Source organism: Chanos chanos, chromosome 15 (genome assembly GCF_902362185.1).
Source record: "Chanos chanos chromosome 15, fChaCha1.1, whole genome shotgun sequence".
NCBI classification, from domain to species: Eukaryota; Metazoa; Chordata; class Actinopteri; order Gonorynchiformes; family Chanidae; genus Chanos; species Chanos chanos.
The window spans coordinates 11,752,251-11,771,489 of record NC_044509.1 but is presented as its reverse complement, the minus strand read 5'-3'; the positions used below and the strand labels follow the sequence as shown (position 1 = coordinate 11,771,489).

The 19,239-nt window shown below is 40.9% G+C and overlaps 1 protein-coding gene across 1 annotated transcript in view; it reads right to left on the bottom strand.

Annotated features, from left to right (window-relative positions):
* Positions 1-18,209, bottom strand: part of gbe1a (glucan (1,4-alpha-), branching enzyme 1a) — a 107,483-nt gene extending 89,274 nt beyond the window's left edge. Inside the window, exons 1-2 of the mRNA XM_030792724.1 lie at positions 18,053-18,209; positions 5,109-5,278 (exon numbers count right to left, since the gene is read on the bottom strand). Of these exons, the coding sequence (XP_030648584.1) occupies positions 5,109-5,278; positions 18,053-18,153 (271 nt within the window). The 5' untranslated portion in view covers positions 18,154-18,209. The remainder of the gene's footprint in view (positions 1-5,108; positions 5,279-18,052) is intronic.
* Positions 18,210-19,239: the final 1,030 nt, after the last annotated feature.

The window sequence follows — 19,239 nt, the reverse complement described above, 5'->3', positions numbered from 1 at the left end:
TGATTTTTATATTTACCACATTCATATCGTTGATGTCAAATCCTTTTTTTTTTTTTTAACTTATTTTCTTCACCATAGTTCATACTGCACATAAAAACACTGAAAAGCAGTTAAAAGGGCATTTAGGAGTTAAAATGTTGATTGTAATTGTGTGATGGAGCAAACAAAACATGAAAAATAAATAGTCTTCACAAGACTTAAAGACACAGGCAGGGTGGGTGGGGGTGGTTGGTTAGCACTGAATCTGTCAGAGTGACAGAGAGAAGGGCCGACTCCCACAGACATTCAGTTGATTTGAAGACACAGGGTAAAAGAGGTCAGAAAAGCTTTACGCTCTCCATCCGATAAAAAAAAAAAAAAAAAAAAAATACGCATGGCAACACGAGTTGGTCACAGATAATTTTTCCTTCTGCTGCTCTCTCTGTATCTCCTTTCATATTTTCAGATCCCGCCAGAGAGGGAGAGAGAGAGAGCGAGAGAGAGAGAGAATAAGTAAATAAATAAAAAAATGGCTAAATAAATAAATAAATGAATAGAGAGAGAAAGAGACTTGAGCCAGCGTATTATGCATCTCCACCTGTACCTCATTGATGGGGGGGAAGCGGGGCCGACTGCCGGGTCTCTTCCCTTCTTGCAAGCTGTGAAATTGAAACGGAGTAATATGAGCCATGTCAAAATGCAATCTCTCGGCGAATTGGAAGTTGGGATTTTCTTTGACAGTGCTTCTGGTTCTCGGGGGAGAGATGATTAAAAAAAAAAGAGAGAGAGAGAGAGAGAGATAAATAGAAAAAGGGGGCAAAAACATGAAATAAAGCCAAGGATGGAAAGAGAGAGAGAGAGGGCAGTTGGTAATAAGGATATAAGGAGTGTAATTCAGAGCTGGAAGACAACATTTTGCCAGGCTTCCCACACAATAATACACAGACGCTAGCGTCTGGTAAACAGAATATTCCTCCCCCCGGGAAGGCATTTTGCCTTTTCTATCCGACTATATGATTTCACTTACATAGAGTCAGTTAGTCAGCTTATGTACACACTGAAGCCTCACAGGGTCTCGCACTGGCAGGAGTGAGGGAGGCTGGTTTGAGGTTTACTCTATCTCCTTTTTTTAACCATACAGCGCTCTCGTCTCTCAATGCTGCCTTTAAATGCTCCCATTACCACAGCGCTCTGATTCTCCGCAGGGGTATGACGTGTTCAGTTACACAACTGTGCACAACACCTTGTGATGTAGATCATGTTAATTTTCCCTTTTCTTTTTTTGGTTACTGCTTTCTTATGACTATGACAAAAATGCAAATTCACTACAGGTACTGAAACAGTTGGAACAAAACGTTGGTCTGCATGGGAAATCTTTTTCATTAAAAAATATGTCAAATATCTCAAATGTGTACATGTATATAGATATATACATAGATATATGTAAATAAATCTATAAATAGATAGATAGATGTTCATATACATACACACACACACATAAATATATAAAATCAAGAATCTGGACGAACACAAGGATATCACTGGTGTCTGATGAGCCGAGAGAAAAAAAAAATCAATATTATGCTCATTATCACTAATCATAATATCAAAAGATGATACACGGCAAACAAATCAATAGACTCTCTAAGCTATTCAACCAAACTACACTTCACCAGGGCACACTGCTCTGAAGGACACCGTGTTTGCTTAGTTCATTTTATTTACTTCTTTAAATGTATTTGAGATCACGTAAGACACAAACATTATAAGCTGAAGTCTCATGTGTCATGCAGACGCATAGCTAAAACTTGGTGGTGACTAAATGGGCCAAACAGATGGACAAAAGCACATTCATTACAGACATTACATAACAACAAGGTAACAACTGTACTTTACTGCAGGATTCATATGGTCCAACAGGTAATATACAATTATTACTAGCCACATTTTAACATTTTCTTATTTCTTTGTTTTCATTTTTATGTCATTTAAATGAGTCATTGCCGATTTGACTTACATTTACCATTGCTTCTTTATGTGTTTTAGGAAAAACAGAATTTAGCCTACACACACACACACACACACACACACATATATATGTACAAAACAAATCTGTGATATAGATATATGTATGTGAAGCTTATATTACAAGTATTTATAATTTCACGACTACATTGGACATTTGTGTCTTGACAAGAAGTCTGAGAACACAGCAGTAAAGTACTGTATGTTATATGCCCTTAGATATTTATATACACGCTATGGAAAAATACTTAAAATAAACAGAGTGATGATTTGAAAGACTTTCAGCTGTATGGAGTCAAGGTTTCTCCCGACAGAGGCGACAGAAGTGAGAACGCTTAGGGATCAGACGGAGCGCCGAAATGACGGACAAGCTATTTGTTCTGAGTTCCGACAAGAAAGGTCACAGCTTTTTACATGTGACGACAAAAAGCAACACCATCAACAACAACAACAACAACAACAAAAAAACAAACCACTAAACCGAGATGGCAGCTTTGGGAAAGGAAAAAGGATGGAAAAAAAAAGGAAAACTAAAAAGCAAAGCATGGCTTTTCCCACTCAGCGTGGCTTTTTCTCTCAGGATTACAGCACGTGGCATCTCTCAGGCAAAGCTCAATTAGTTCACAGAGGTGGTCTAAAGCTAGCCAGAGGCTGGTGGGTAGGCCCTTAATAATCTACCCGAGGTACTGGTATGAAAACGCCACCCCCCCCCCCCCCCCCCCCCCCCAGGAGCCAGAGTAAATGAATGAGCGTCGAGGTGGAGGATAGTGGTTGCGGCGGTTGGGAGCAGAGGGGGGGTGGGGGTAATTTTAGGCATGATGTGTCTCTTCTGAAGGAGTGGGAAAGCGGGGCATGTGTTGTTTAGTGGTGCGCTGTCTAGCCACAGGGACGGAGACGGCTGAGAAAGAGCTGTTTCACACAGCAACGTGTTTGAGGATTTTGTTTGTTTGTGTGTGTCGGTGTGTTAGTGCATGTGTGTTAGTGTGTGTGTGTGAGAGAGAGAGAGAGAATACAGGTGTAATGCTCTGCTATGTAAGAGACAGAACATCTCTCCTCACACCCTCGTGTATGGCACAACGCTGCACACCGCTGACAGCTACGGGGGAAAAATTTAGGTGGAGAAATGGATGGAGCAAGGTGGGGGACAGCCCAGATGCAAGGAAAGATGCAGAGCCAAAGCAGATTTCCTGTTAAAGGACAAAAAATAAAACCCCACAAAAGATGAAATCTCCCATTCCCGCTGACAGCAGAGAGAGCAGTTATCCCCCCCCCCCCCCCCCCCCCCCCCCCCCCCCCCTCCCCTTTACCTCTGGCTAACTTTTCTAGAGGACTGCACTGGTCCGTTGACAGCTAACTTGACACATGAGTGGAGCACAGGTGTCAAACACTGCAACACGCCTGTCTGGTGGCGCGATGTCGGAGAGTTGTACGGAGATGGCTCCAGTCAAGTTCGGGTGAAAAAAACATTCAGCAAAGACTGAAACTCAAACAACTCATGGGGTCAAGCTGCCAGGTGAAGTCTCACCGCTTTATCTGTGGACTATCGAAAGACAGAGTGTCCAGGGTGCGTACAGCGGGGCTGAGATGTGAAGTTTGAGATAAAACCACAGTATGATGAACAAAAAAAATCATGAGAGAAAGAGAGAGGGGGAGGGGGGGCGAGATTTCAGCTGGAAAAGGAACAATGAAATATTAACTAGGAGAAAGAGAGAACTCAAAAGAAAAACTTACAATGTTGTGACAGATTATTGGGTGCTGTGTGATTCTTGGTTCAGAATGTACAGAACCAAGCTTTTTCATCCCACTCATCTCTCTCCCTCTCTCTCCCTCTCTCTCCCTCTCTCCCTCTCTCTCTCCCTCTCTCCTTTCTTTCTTTTGATAGCCAAATACTGTGTGCTGTGTAAATGTCTTGACACAAGATCACATGATGTCTCTGACGCTTTATTCCTTGAGATGGTTCCGAAAGCTTTTGAAAGTGATCTGATCAAGGGAACGCTGCATACATGTCCTCCTTGCCGCCTACACACACACATACACACACACACACACGCACGCACAAACACACTCACACACATATATGAAAGCGACAAGGTAGCACTAAAGTATCTTTCATATAGAAAACTACACAGGTATCTGAGTACAGAATCAACCATTTTTGTTGATATCTGCTTTGCCATTCCGGTAAACAATGTTTGCCAGAAACTTCATGTCCTTATTCAAACTGCTATGTCCACATAACTGACATGAACAAAAGGGGTGACTTATTATACTGTGTCTAAGTGAATTTCTGGGTTACGTTCATGACATGTGAACACTTTGTTAAAATCCTATAGAGAATGTATGTGAAACAGAGAAAGGGAAAAGAGAGAGAGTCCTATGTTTATAATCGGACCTACCTGGACTTGCCTTTATAGCCCTGACTTTGCTTTCACCTACAGCAGTTTAGTACTGACTCAGCTCAATGGAGTCCATTGCCCTGTCAGTTCTTTGCCTTACCAGCCAGCGAAAGCCGTTGATTAAGACCCTCCTGTCCAACAACTGTGTTAAGGCTGAGCCGACAGGCTTAACACTGAATGACGGACGGGTGACACTGAACGCATAGAGAGGCCTGAGGCTTCAAACAAGTCTGGATGGAATTAGAATATAATTACCAAGCACCCCCTTCTCTCTCTCTCTCTCTCTCTCTCTCTCTCTCTCTCGCTCTGTCTCTCTTTCTCCCCTCCCCCTCCATCTACCTGTCTCCGAAGACATGCTAAATAAAAAAAAGGCATAAACAATCTAAACATACTCACTTGGCATTGTGCATGGTTACCGCACAATAAATCATTCATTACAACCCACAGACTTTCTTCCTCGCAAACATGGAATACATTATAGAGGTTAGCAGCCTACAATGAGTGCCAGTTTCCTTGGCAACAATACATTGCTAGCACTTTGATTCACACATCTCTCAATAATATTAATAATAATAATAATAATAATAATAATAATAAGAGAGAGAGAGCGAGAGAGAGAGAGAGATAGATAGAGAGGGAGAGAGAAGGTGTTTGTAGACCTGTAGGTGGAAGGGGTGAGGTGTTCTCATGGGAATTGGAGGTACTTACTAAAATCTCCAGTTAGGTATAAGGCCTGTGCTTCCGGGGCCCACTCTTTAAAGAGAAGACCGTTGTTGGATTTACGATGTACTCCAAATGACTGGTAGCTCCGAGTGAACTGATCAAAGTCTCCCTCTGCCTCCTCCAACTGAGCAAGACGCTCTTCAAACAGCCTGTACCTTCAGATCCGAAAACAGAGAGAGGAAGAAGGAAAGAGAGGGAGAGAAAGAGAAAGGGAAAGAGAGTTGGCGTCACACAAAAGAGAGATACAGTCACAAAGTATTCTCCAACACTTTAACAACCTCAAGACAGTTATTCCTTTCAAATCATAGAGAAAAGAGAGGAGAAGTCTTCGAGAAAACTTTCAGGGATGATGATGAGGATAAAGGCTTGATGCTTCTTCTTTTTTGGGGGGGGGTTAGAAAATAGTGTATACTGAGGATACCCTTTTATGAAAGCTGAAATAAATACAAAGCATAGCTCATTTTCTGCCGCTCTTTTCCTGGGTCGGGCTGAGAGAGTCGGGCTGATACGTCCGGACCGTCTGGAGGCTTCTCCGAGGGCTCCAGTGAGGTTCGCTTTGTTGAGCAACATGAATTTACAATGTGTCAGGTCAGCTCTTCAGCCGTGAAACTCTATGTCAGGGGAGAGGCGTGCAAAGACCACAATGCCATTGTGATTTTATTCCGACAATGCTGAAATAGAGGTAAAAGCGTAGGTTGTCTGTGTGGGTGTGGTGGGGAGGGGGGGGGGTGTTGCTAGTAGAAGATGAACGATTTGTTAATTTTGATGTTACTAAATTTGCTGTGAATGAATATTGTCTCTTCATCCTGCTGCTCGTCCGTCTGATAAATTAGCAGCGATTCGAGTCTCACTGTGCAAAGTGGTTAACTGAAGTGTGTCTGTAGATACGCCAATAGCCAGACTCATTTCTGCATGCTCTCTCTGCGTTACGATGACTGACTACACGGTCCGCTTACAGCAGTCAAACTCAACACACCTCATGTTCCCTCAGCACGTTGACAAGAGACCAAATCCTTCTATCGGTCTGGCTATTCTAAACCCTGAATGTAAGATAAATAGATAAAAATGTTAACCTGTTTCATTAAAAACTTATATCTTATCCCTCACCACTCACTATAGACAAACGTAGCAGAGCTGATTAAAAAAAGCAGGGGAAAAAAAACAACTTTTTGACAAATGACATTTCTCAACATTTGATTACAACTTTCATTCTCCTGACTTCAAAACTAATCCCAGAGCTGTCTGACAGAAGGTCATTAAAAGTTCATAAAAACTTCAAGAATTACAAACTGAAAAGGTGTAGATTTAAATACTCAGAGTAACAGCTTTTGATGTGACGGTCATAGAAAGGTAAAAGATAAAATGGACATTTGCTTAGTGATTAAAAAGAAAGGAAGAAAGAAAGAAAGAAAGAAAGAAAGCAAAATGGATGGTAAATTTGGCTTCTGTGGACCAACTTAAAGTTTCAAAAACTCTTCAATCTCAAAAGTCACACTTTCAAAAAGTGGCAACATTTTTTTTTCTCTGGGATAATAAATAATTTAAGGGCAAAAGATCAAAGTCCAGATGGTCATATTTCACAGAATCTCAGAAGGGAAAGGTTTGCATATCTCTGTGGAGACGATCGTGAGTTGGAGTTATTAAACTTGTTACATATGTTTCAAGCCCAAAAACAAGTGGGGGCGGGGACGGAGGACGGTGGTTGGGGGGGGGGGAGTGGGCAAAACCTAGCACAGCTTAGCTGTAACATCGAATTTGTCAAGTCCTCAAGTTCTACGGAAAATAGTGACGTGTTTACTTTTACAAATCCACAATCTTGTCACGTCTCCCTCCAACTGACAGCTAGTCAGTTCAAAAACTGGTTTAACAAAAAAAAAAATCGCTACACATGAAATCTGTTTTGATGTTGATGTTGTGTTTGCATGCTGAGTTTGTATAAACGCAAACTGCTGATAGATGGATAGCATAGTTACAAACACCCCGAGAGCTATGAAGGGCTGCAGGTGAGGTATATGTCATAGAATTCAGTTTAGCATAGCATTGACCCATGTATACACTTGACCCTACGTATAACTAACAATCACGAACTACACCTTTTACCTGGCTTACTGTTGACAAAATGAGACAAATGTAGAGAAAGAGAGAGAGAAGCGAGAGGCCAGCAGCCTGATTAAAATTACAGTCAGAGGTTTGGGTTCACTGGGAGTGTAGCCAAGAGCAAGGACATCTATCATTTAAGTCTTTCGTACCAGAAACATATTTCTTCATGTCCGATATGCGACCTGCTATGATATTTGATAAATCAATTATATCTGTTCAATTTATTTGTCTAGAATTAGCGTGCATTCTAACATAACCCTGACACAGGTCTCGCGTGGAGCTTGAAACATGTAATTAAACAAACCTATTGATCACATTTCATTTGGAAAATGGGCTACTTACTTTGCAAATCGATCAATAAGGACGTGGCGAAGAAACCTGATGTTTGGATCAATGATAGCTCATTTAAGTTAACACATTGGCCTTGCGCCAGAGAAACAGTCCTGGACCTTGCCTTGATGTTCATGTCACAGAAATGTAAATGTAATCATAGACGTTAGCTTAGCAAGTGCGTTAGGTCCGGCATTTCAATATTCATGTGGCCACAGATGCTGCGTCCTTAAAACCAAGCACACCTATTCTAACGTTCTTCTTCGTTTCCATGTAGAAAAGTCATGCGGGATGACAAAAGACGAACGTGATTTGGAAATTCCGTGAATATCCATGTCATAACGTAAACATGGCGCTTGACGTGTGTCGTGCACAGCAACGGCGCTTTGAAATCCCCGTATGAATTAAAAACTCTGGCAGTATCTGTTGTAGAGTTAAGAGTAATTACCAGTAGGAAACCGCTCATTTGGGATCCGCTGAGAGCTAAAAGAGCTCATTAAAATGTTAACAACAGAAGGGAGAGATTGCTTCTGACAAGTACCCTCTCAAAACACAACACTTAATCAAAACAGGAGCCCATGGCATATCTCAATAAATAAATAAATAAACGCCCTGGCAAATGCCATCCAAATATAAAAGCAACCCTATTAGTTTGAACCTTTGGCACTTACACGCATAGGCCCGTGTGCTCGTCCACTTTTACCTGTGCTATAAAAATCACAGGCACAAAATCTTACTCTCAAACTTTGTTAAAGGAGTAACTAAGTCATACAAAAGCAACATAAAACAACTGCAGTTTGAATAAAAATCTACACTGCAGGGGGAAAAAAATTACAAAAAAGATTGGTAGCCCACAGTGTTAAGACGCAAGGAGCTATGTACTTACACTGGAGGAGAAAGGGGGGGGGGGGGCTTTTATAACTGTTTGTCTGAGCAGTTGAACATAGGAGAGGGGAGACCCCTTGGGCGTCGAAGGCAAAGCTTTACCCCACTCTAAACAGAATGCAGTCAGCAAGACGTTGTTTAGTCACACCGACAATGAAAGGCACAGAACCATCAAAGTCTTTAGGGATCAATTCTCTGCTCCTGGACATGATGCTTGGGAGAGAGAGAGAGAGAGAGAGAGAGAGAGGGAGGGAGTGAGAAGAGGAAGATATACAGCGAAATACCACGTAATGTCATATTTTCCCAATAACTGACAAGCACTCCAGAGCTTTTGCTGTTCACTAACAACAATAGCTAAGAGCAAACAGGCAAGTTGGTCAGTTGTGCCTGCAGTAGTGCACTGAAAAGAACACCTCTGCCAGAGGCCGACACACTGATAAACTGGAGTACGAGCCAAGTTTATACATAAAGCATACTGAATTTAACCCGTCTGCTCTAATCGCCTCAAAAATTTCCCTCTTCTGTTGTTCTACTGCCTTTTTTTTTCTGCTTCAAGTTCACTAAACATTAGCGTGAGGACATGTTGGTACATTAGGACATGTTGGTACAGGGAGAATGGTTTAAATGGGCATTGCCAACATTTATCCTTTTATTATTATTGCTCAGGCAACGCCATGTCACACTGACTCATCCTGACAGTGCGATTTTTTGCATGGAAGACTCCAGCCCAGGAACATTCCAGAACCGCCTGATGCCTCAAACCGCATGATAATAAACCCCCAGCGTTCAGACACTGGTTGTAGATTCAGAAACACCTTCCCTACGTGAGGAGGGATCCACTGAACCCATTGACATCTGTATACTAATTCTCACTGCTGTTTGAAATATGAAGCTGGGGGTGAAGGGGGTGGGGTGGGAGGTGGCAAAGGAAAATGCAGGCTCTAAAATACAGATGAGTTTGATGACTGCAGCTGCGCGGGGTGGCCCGACTCACCCTTCATTTCTCTGTACTGGAAAAAAAGTGATGCGGTCTCTTTCCTTTTACATTCATGTTCAAGGCTGGGCTAAACATAGAAGCGTAGCTGTGAAACTCGGGAAGGTATGAGTATTTGCTGCAATAATACACACATTATCACCACTGAAACAAACCCTAATCGCGTTCGGCCCCATGTACATACCCGCATAAGCAAACCTGAAACATCTTTCATCTTGTGGATCCGCACGGGCACACAGAGCTTTCAAAACTGTTAAAGTTGCTCATTTTTCAGTCAATATTTTGCTCATGACACAGTGTTTCAGTTTCTCTTTGTTGACTAAGCAAAAACTGTGACCTCCAGAGTAACCAAATATCGCTAAGAGCTTTCAGGTGCTGGACACATATTCATCTGTGGAGCAGCATAACAACAAACTCTCTCACCCTGAATAGCCTTGGTACAAGCCACACAGTGAATATACACCAGCTCAAAGTCGCCCACACAGACTCATCTGCACTTTCTCACTGCTCATTCAACGCTGGAACACTTTGCTTTGTAGGCCCAATCAGCCAGCTCTCTAACACTCTAACTCTGTGACATACTCAGACTGAAAAAAAAAAGGAAGTACCACATGGAACATTGCCTATATGCACAGCACAGCTTTGGACAACAGAACTAGAAACACATCCACAAGTTAACCACCCACCCTTAACACATACACACATTTTGTAAGGTAGTCTCCTTACAACAGAGTTTTTAAAATCCAACCCTGCAAAAAAAAAAAAAAAAAAAAAACCTACTTAAGGGAGATTCTTTCCTAAGTAATCAGTAACATGCCTGATACTGTTTATCTAATAATCAACAAGTACTCAATTAGTTAAAAGAGGAATTAGGACAGGCATTAGGACAGGTAGATGGGAAATATGCTGCCCCGCTATTCTCCAGGATTGGATTTGAGGAATGTTGCTCTACAGGACTTGCAGATGTATGGGTGTCACTGAAGTGAATGGTACATAATGGCATAAGAAAACAGCAACTCTTAAATAAATAAATAAATAAACTCACTGACAAATGGCATTAGGGATTTGAGAGTCTCTTTTTTTTTTTTTGGTCCCTCAAACCTTACCCCAGGAGTTTCACTCCAATTCGCATCTCCAGTCGTTTTGAGACACATTATGTCAGAAGGTACACTATAACTGCAGATTATGGGGCTGTAGACCCACTTTGCTGTCACGGCAGAAGTATTGATTATTGTTCGTACCATGGCAACTACTACCACTGCCTCTTCCTTTCATACTGTCGTATCTGTATCTATCCGTGTATCTGTCTGTAGTTCACTCTCTCACTTCCTTCAACTTTTCTTGCTCTTGTATCTGGTAATCTGGTCTAACATTCATGCCGCAGGCAGCTCCTTAATGGCTACATGCTTGATTTGCGACTTGCCTCTCTTGGAAGTCGTTTTGCATAAAAGTGTCTGCTAAAAGAAAAAATGTAAAATGTCAATGTCGTGTGATTTCAATGAGTGCCATGACATTGTGGTGTTGGATCAACCACAATGGTTAAATGCACCCCGACCCCCCCCCCCCCCCCCGGCCTCAGATGAACAGAAGACACTGTTCTGACAAGTGGCGGAACATCTTCAAGATTATATTACAAGTCCAGTTGCCTTAGACTTACTCCATTATCCATCCTCCATCCTATCCTGGGTGACTGAAAATCACTATTGGACAACCTACCATCACCAGTGTCATAGACAAGCTTCAAACAATTCTGAAAATGACTGTCTGCCGATGCCGGTTCTTCAGCAAACCGAGTAAAAACATCTTTAGACCTTGTAAACTGGCAGATAAGTGGTAGAAAAGCAATATGAATGAGTGTATTTGTGGAGAAGTCTCTCAATAGGGTATAGATTTTAATGAGATGAGCTGTAGGAAGGTGTATTAAGTTGGCAGATAAAGACTAAAGTAGCAGTGGATCAATTGTTAAGTTGCAAATTCTCATTCTCACTCTCAAATGGACGCTGACAGTTGGAGTGAAAATGTAGCTGTGCTGGGACCTGAAAAAAAAAAGGGGGGAGGGGGGGGCAAAATAGAGAACTGGTGGACATAACCATAATATAATTCAAATCCATTTTCAAAGTCCCCCTCAGCAGTAATATACATGAAAACAAGTACTAAACTAATTGGAGAGAAAAAAGAACCTCGAATCGATTCCTCAATCTTATCACACCCTAGATAACAAGTTATACCATGAAAATGAGCATTCAAAGAGCATACTGAAGCATTTTGGAGAGAAACGTGTATACAGAAATACAAAAGAATTTCCGCAAGAAGGCTTTGCATTCCTTTGGTGCTACACCAGAACAAAGCAAATTTTGCACCCATACACCAGCAATAATATACCTAACATAAAAAAATGTTGTATTTTCAAACACGCGCATTAAATAGTGAGGGCAGCTACTTCTGTATAACCCAAAAACTGTGTGTGTAATCAAACATGGTGAGTGTGTCTGTAGCTCCGAGAGCCAGGTGTGAGAGATGTTATTCGTTATGGTCCTGGAGTTTTAATCAAATCATCTTCTCCAAACTGTCATTTGAATGTTTCTTGCCCAAAGTGATAATACATTACAAGGCCCATTTGTCATGCGACAGAAATGTCCGTGTTCCTTGTCGTTTTTTTTCCTTTTTTTCCCTCCTTTCTCAGAAGATACCCCTAGAAATGATGGAACTAGCAGAATATTCATCTTTTCTTCATTCTGTTCTTTCCTTTGTCTCAAAAGAAAAAAAAATCAATGCATCTCTTGCAATGTGAAATGCAAAGTGAGTTTTTCTGTTTTGTCCTGTTTTTTGGGGGTTTTTTGTCTGTTTTATTTGTAGTTCTTAACAATATCTGACCGAATATAGTGAACATTGTCAATAAGTACCATGAGAGCCTCTCAAATGACCCCCTCCCCTCTGCAAAACTGTGCAAATGGCTGCGATTTTTTTTTTTTTTTTTTTTTGCCTTGAGCCAGATTGTGACTGATATGAGGGGTCAACAAACAAAGTGCCCTCAAAACCCTTACCCCAAGGTCAGTCTATTTGTGCTAAATATCAGCAGTCTGGGGACCATGTCACTGTGCTTTAGCAGATATCCTCATTAGCATGTCAAAAGGCACAGAGGTCTAACTGAGAGAACATCTACTTAGGAACATCATGCATTCTACTCTAAGTATTTGATCATGTTTAGGCTTGTAAAATATTATAAATACAATATAAATATATCTTTATAGTCCTGGAGGGGAAATGACTAAGTGAGGGACTTTGATGCAAACAAAAAAGAAAAAAAGCAACAATATGAAGTGATGCAGGTATACAGTTTTTCCTACGAGTAATCACAATAAATAAAAAGATGAAATAGTTCCTTAATTCTCTAGCTGACAAATAGTTCATAATGAGCTGATGTTACAAGAGTCCACAAAGAGAATATCAAACGACCAAAAGGCAGAGAGTGACTTTCAGTGACCCACAGTGGTGATCTACACTGTTTGAGAAGGAAATGTTCAAAATATGCACCTACATTAGAATTCCAAGGGTGAGGGGGGAAAAAAAAAACACATAAAATTGTCTAAGTCTTCACAGAAAAGCATCAAAGCAGCAGTCAGCTCTGATACAGGCGACATGCCGAATCCTATCACACACATTATGATCATATTTTCACTCTCATGTTCTCCACATGTTCATACATCAGTTATGGGACATATCGAAATGGTCGAAAATTTGCAATTCAACTGAGAGTGTTCTTTGCTGTCTGTCATTCACAGCAGGTCACGGGGGCTTTGCATCCTTTGGAGGGAGGGGAAAAAAAAAAAGAAAAAGAAAAAGCTTCTTGTTGTGTTCAACACAGCTGCCACAAAACACATCATAACCATAACTGATAATATAACATCTCTTCACCCATGCATAGAGGACAAACCAAACTGAATGACTGCACAATACAGGTAGTGGCTCCACGCTCTGAAACGGTTTCAGCGATATGTGACGTAGATGAAAAACCTTTTAATGTTTATTAAACCTTTACACCTCACATGGGCAGTACAGGCATGTCACATCAGTCACGGTTTCCTGCGGGTGACTGTGAAGCTATGATCAGAGAGCTTCATGTGTTTAAAGTCATCCATCAGCCCTTTGTCCCACAGGTGAGTGTTTCATGGACGGATTAAAATATTATCATGTCTTTCCAACGGTGTACAGAACAAGTGTTACGCACTGAGGCTGGTGTGAAGACAGTAATGATTTTTTTTTTTTTCACGCTTTCTTTTCTCCGTCAGTGTAACGTACACACACACACACACACACGCACACACAGAGTCTTGAGGAGTAGGCGAACACAGCAGTCGATCAAGTAATAACCTTGTTGCCAGAGCGAAGCCCCTACATGCAAAATCTTTTCAATCCCTGGTCTCAACGCTTTTGCAGGAAAGTGAAATTGAGTCACAGGCTGCAGACACCTCTGTCAGACAAAACCTTGATTTATTCCCCAGAGAGCTAGACCTCATAATCCCAAAGCTACACCAGAGACACTTTCTTCATATTCAAGATCATCAACTAAAAAAAGAAAGACTTAAAGGTCTACACATGCCATACACTTCTCCCAAAGGTCAGGGAAAAGAAAGCCTGGCTTAGTCACAAACTATCTCACTTATTCTCTTGCTGAAAAAAAAAAAACACTGGGGTATACCCCAAAACCTCACTTTAGGGTGATGGGTCAAAAAGAAAGGAGCAGAGTGCTCCTTGTTTTACCTCCTGCAGTATTCAAGCTGTTTGAAATTACACCACTCAAACAATTAAGGAACATAGCGCATAGAGGAAATGGAGGAGGAAAAAAAAAAAGCTTTTGAGAGAGATCTCATTATCTGCGTAGTTATCCTTCTCCAGGGCTGTCTTCTCCCCCCCTTGCAGAAATAAAAATCTTTTCCTCAGCAAAAGGCTTATTACAGATTATTGTTGAGTCCCAGGAGATTAGTGGAGGTCTGCTGAAACAGTGAATTATTCTGCGAAGCTCAAGTGAATAACTGCAGATGAGGTTGGAGAAGACAGCGCTGTAAAAAAAAAAAAAAAGCTTTAGGTAATGATTCTAATGTGGAGTGGAACAATCGTCTCCAACATTAACCGCAAACCGTGGAGTTACAACATAAAGACCTGGAATACGTGAGGGGTCGACCTCTTCTCACACAAAAGCTAGCCACCGTTACATAAAACAGGCCACTGTCATGAGACATGTTGCAGCGGTTTAACTAAAGTCCAACATAGTCTCTGCCCGATACAGATCAACAAAAGAGAAACTTCCCAAAACATCAAACACCATTAACAGAAAAAAAAAACATTAACTAAGTACAAAACAGAACAATACCGCATCTAGCAAATTCATTTTTATGAGAATGCCTTTATGTCGACGTAGATGTTTGGTGATCGTGCTGAGATATGATTAATGTGAGAGAGTGGGAAGTTTATTGAGGTGTTCTAAAGAGAATCATTTGATAAAGTGTCCAACGTACCCATTTAGAGCTTCACAAACAACAGACTGGCAAACAACAACAGCAGAAAACAAGAGCAGCCCTTCCCCCTCATAAATGTCAAAGGCAGAAAACATATTGCATTCATAAGAAGTCTTACCTGTGTATCGTAACAAACAGACTCATCAATATCACAGGCCGAGAAGCCGCTCATTTGCTATTCGGTAAATGAAGGTTTGGCGAGCGCTGCAACGCCTGACTGCATGTTTTGAAGTTTTAATGATTAAAAAAAAAAAAAAAAGAAGTTTTACATTTACATCCATATCGAGCTCAGGAAAGCTCATTTATGCATTCTTGATTAGATGCACCAACAGCACAATGGCTCTAATTGGCTTATGCCATCTTCTTCAAATATGCTATATTCTAAAATAATATTACTTTCTTTTTTCCACCCCATTAAGACTTTGTGCTTATCCCATCCCCTGGGTTTCCATCCTGGAATAGAAATGGACCTTATCAAAAACAATGTCTGAACAGAATAGAATATTAATCAGCTCGTGCATACGGAAAGAGGCCAGAGGCAGAGGTGCCCTGTTTGCCGCTAAGCAAGGTGATATGACATGTTTACATATGAGGAGAAGACCGGGTTGCCGTGGGTCTTATTTAAAAAATGCTGAGCCTACTGTACAATCTCATGATTATTTGAGGCGCGGACTGTGACCTGGTAATACTAATAGAGTAATTATTCATAGACTTGCTCATAAAACTGTGGTATCTTTGCCCAAAGGTTACGTTATTAAGATTGGTTCAGAACACGACAGCAATCTTCGGTTTGACTGTGGCACAGTTTCCATTGCTTCAGCCACTTACAGACCATCCAGGCAGCGAAAGCAATGCGACAGCTCTGGAGTACAGTAAAGCTTTCAACTGCACACAATTTCAGTCTCGCTAGGAACTTGCAGGGAAACTGTCACATGCCATATACGGCCAATTAGACGCGAGTTCTCTCCATTTGCTTCGACAGTGGTGTCATTTTATGGGAGATTTTGCATGAAGACTGACAGATTTGTAAGGTATTTTGGTAAAAGTCCTTTTGGATAAAGATGAGAGAAAGATGTGCCATTATCAGAGATGAAAAGCAATCATTCAAAAGGCCTCATTTTCAAAGCAATGACTAAATCTTACATTCAAGGAGCTATTAAATATGTTTTAAGGCAAGGACAAGGTCTGTAGAGATGTAATGTCATAAAACTCAGTCATATGGCCACAGTTATATGTTACAGTAAGATCACATCACACAGATAAGCGGAACACCAAAAAGATATGAACCTAACCAAAAAGAAATCTTCAAAATCGTAAAAATATTAGAAATTCATGATGGCAGATCATTCATGTATACAGCAATGTACATTTTAACAGTGATACAATATGAACAATATATAATGTAATATATAATTACTGTCTATCTTTTCTCTACCATCCACCCTTCACCCCCTAAAGTTTTCTGACAACATCTCAGAATGAACTCTCAACTAAAAAGTAAAGAGTCAAAAGACAGACAACACTGAAAATTTAATGAAAGAGTCACTTTCAACAAATATATTCATGAATACTCATCTTTTTATCCGTATCTGAAAGTTAATACTTTCAGCTGTAGAGAAAAATTTACATACAGTAGACACGTACGCTGCACCAAACTTTACTGTACAAAAAAAAAAAAAAAAAGAAAGAAAGAAAGAAAGTAAGAAAGAAAGAAAAAACCCTCACGAATTTGGTTTCCCCGTGAGAGGTGAGGGGTTCTTTTTACTTCTGTTGACAATACCTGAGTCAACTCCTCATCCTTACCCTCCATCCCGTCTCAAAACAACCCCAGCTCTGTAACGTTCGCGCGACGCGGTGGGGGGGCGGGGTGCAGGGGGTGGCTGCTGCAGCGGGGCATTCCAGACACAGAAGTGAATTTTAACAAGATACGACTAGAGTGGCTGGCGTTACCTGTGAAACCTGCCAAGGCCCAGAACTGTCACGGGAAAAGGCTACGATCTCCGAGACTTTTCACTACCTCTGGCCAATTAGCAGCCTTCTGCCCGATGGATAGGGCTAAGACGCAGTGACAGGCATGTTCCTTATTCCGCTCTTCGCTACGTATTGCGTATGGCCATGAATAATCAAGACTTAGCGGAGAGACGTCAAAAATAAAACAGACCCACTCACTGTCAAAACATGCTGCAGTCTTCGCGTCTCAGAAAGTAACTAAAGGAAACATTATGAGGGCTGAAACAGAATGGTATTGTTCGTGTGGTTGGAAAAAGTTCCTCGCCCTATAATTATACTTTAACAGCCATAAACAAATGAAATATAAACACTGTTGAACTGATAAGGTTGCCAAAAATGTTTCAGCCTTATTCATTTCAAACTTAGAGAGATTCGCACATCTCTGACAAACTTCATGCCACAGCCATACAGATACCACGAATAGATTCGCCTGTGTTAGTGCATAAACCAAGCCATTTCGAATTCCACAGTTTCACCAGAAGCTCCGCAAAGATGCAAAAGCCTTAATCAGCAATGAACGACAGATTTATTGACTCCAAGTATGCATACGTGTGCTGTATGTTTTTAACTGTTCTGTCGTTAAAATAGGCAACCTGACACCTACTACCATCACAGCGTGTATTCAAACTATGACATTTAAAACTGCGTTGTGAAGCTAATTAAAAAATTCTAGTGGGCGGGACGCGTACATGGGCGGAGACGACGTAAAACTGAATGAAAATTACTGATTGGTCCAAAAGAAAGCAAGACGCTAAACTGGTACACGGAAGTGAACACACGACGCATGTAGACAGTGCTTTTATTCATCTCAAATTGGCATGAGATCTAGGTTTAACGATTGAAGATTCCCTCGGACATCCGTACAGGTTTATCCATGCATGTTACCCCATTATTTTTACAAAAAAAAAAAAAAAAATTAAAAAATAATACTACGTCGTACACGTATGACTATCGCATGTTCTTGACAACAATATTCATTCATATCACCATAGCTTAGGTTTCGATGAAGAATTACAGTTTACTCCATTCAGATCTTGTGAAACACCATTTTCTTAGTGTCAGTACCGATTTGAGAATGTCACTTGTATTTTTACCTCCTCCGAACGTCTCCTTCGTATGGTCTCAAGTACGGGTCTTTTTGAAGAAAGTCACTCAGATCAGGCAGTATGATATTATTACTGTCTTGGTCGCTCATCGCTGTAGGTGTCAGAACTTTTCGAGCTGTATCATGCGGAGAAAAGGCTACTTGACTTCCACGGAGCAGCCAGACTCAAACGTAGAGCAAAGTTAAGAACAGTCAGGGGCGTTGCAGGGGGCTTTTGCAAACACACCCCCTCCAAACTCCCCAGTTACGCAAGTCTTTCCGTTGCGCTTGAACTTGACCCGTAAGCGCAGCAGGTTTTGTCTCTTACAAAGCTGAAGTACTTTTTGCAAGTCTGTGTCTATCGTTGCAGTATTTTGGCAAGGATTGAGTGCTCTCTCGGAAGATATTTTAACTGTAGGAAAATTGTTTAAACAACAGTATATTAATATATTAAAATCATGCCATAGTATCTAATAATATTGAAAAGTGACAAATATTCACAATTCATATGTGTGGAATTTATGGAATGTTATTGTATTATTCTCAGTAAACCTTTGGACCTTAATGTTGCAGCTGTTTTTAATGATATCTTAGTCAACAATCTTAATGTTCCTATCTGTCAGTTCTCATGATAAACTTATACTTTCCTCAATGTCAGCCCTATGAAGTCTCAAAGAAACTTAAAAACTGTATACAGATAGTGCTATGATGTAAGACAACCCCAGTTTTTTTGGGCCTGTAATCTTGATCCTGGAACACGTGCGCTTTTAAATAATTAATGGTGAAGCCACACCTGAATTTTATTTGCTTCTTCAGTCTCTTATGTAGTTCTAAGGGGAGATGAAATGCCATTTTACCAGAGTGAAGATATGGTAGAGTGTGTTGAGCTGGTAGAGTCTGGGAGCTTTATTATCTGATTCAGACTGAGATTTGGAGAAAGGAGTGGTCTTCTGCCCGGGCATGAATCGGAGAGAAAAAGGTCCATCCACACTTTACGCAGTCGATGCGGTAGCAGAATATGAATATTGGTTGGATGAAATATTACTTGACAGATGTGTGTTGACAATACACAGCAAGGCGGAGAAAAAAAAAAATCTTTGCGCTACTCACTGATCCTGATCAAGAATTCAACTGTCTGATGCCTTTCTGTTTTGTCTGTTTTTGTTTGTTTGTTTGGGGGTTGTTTTAAAGTTGTTC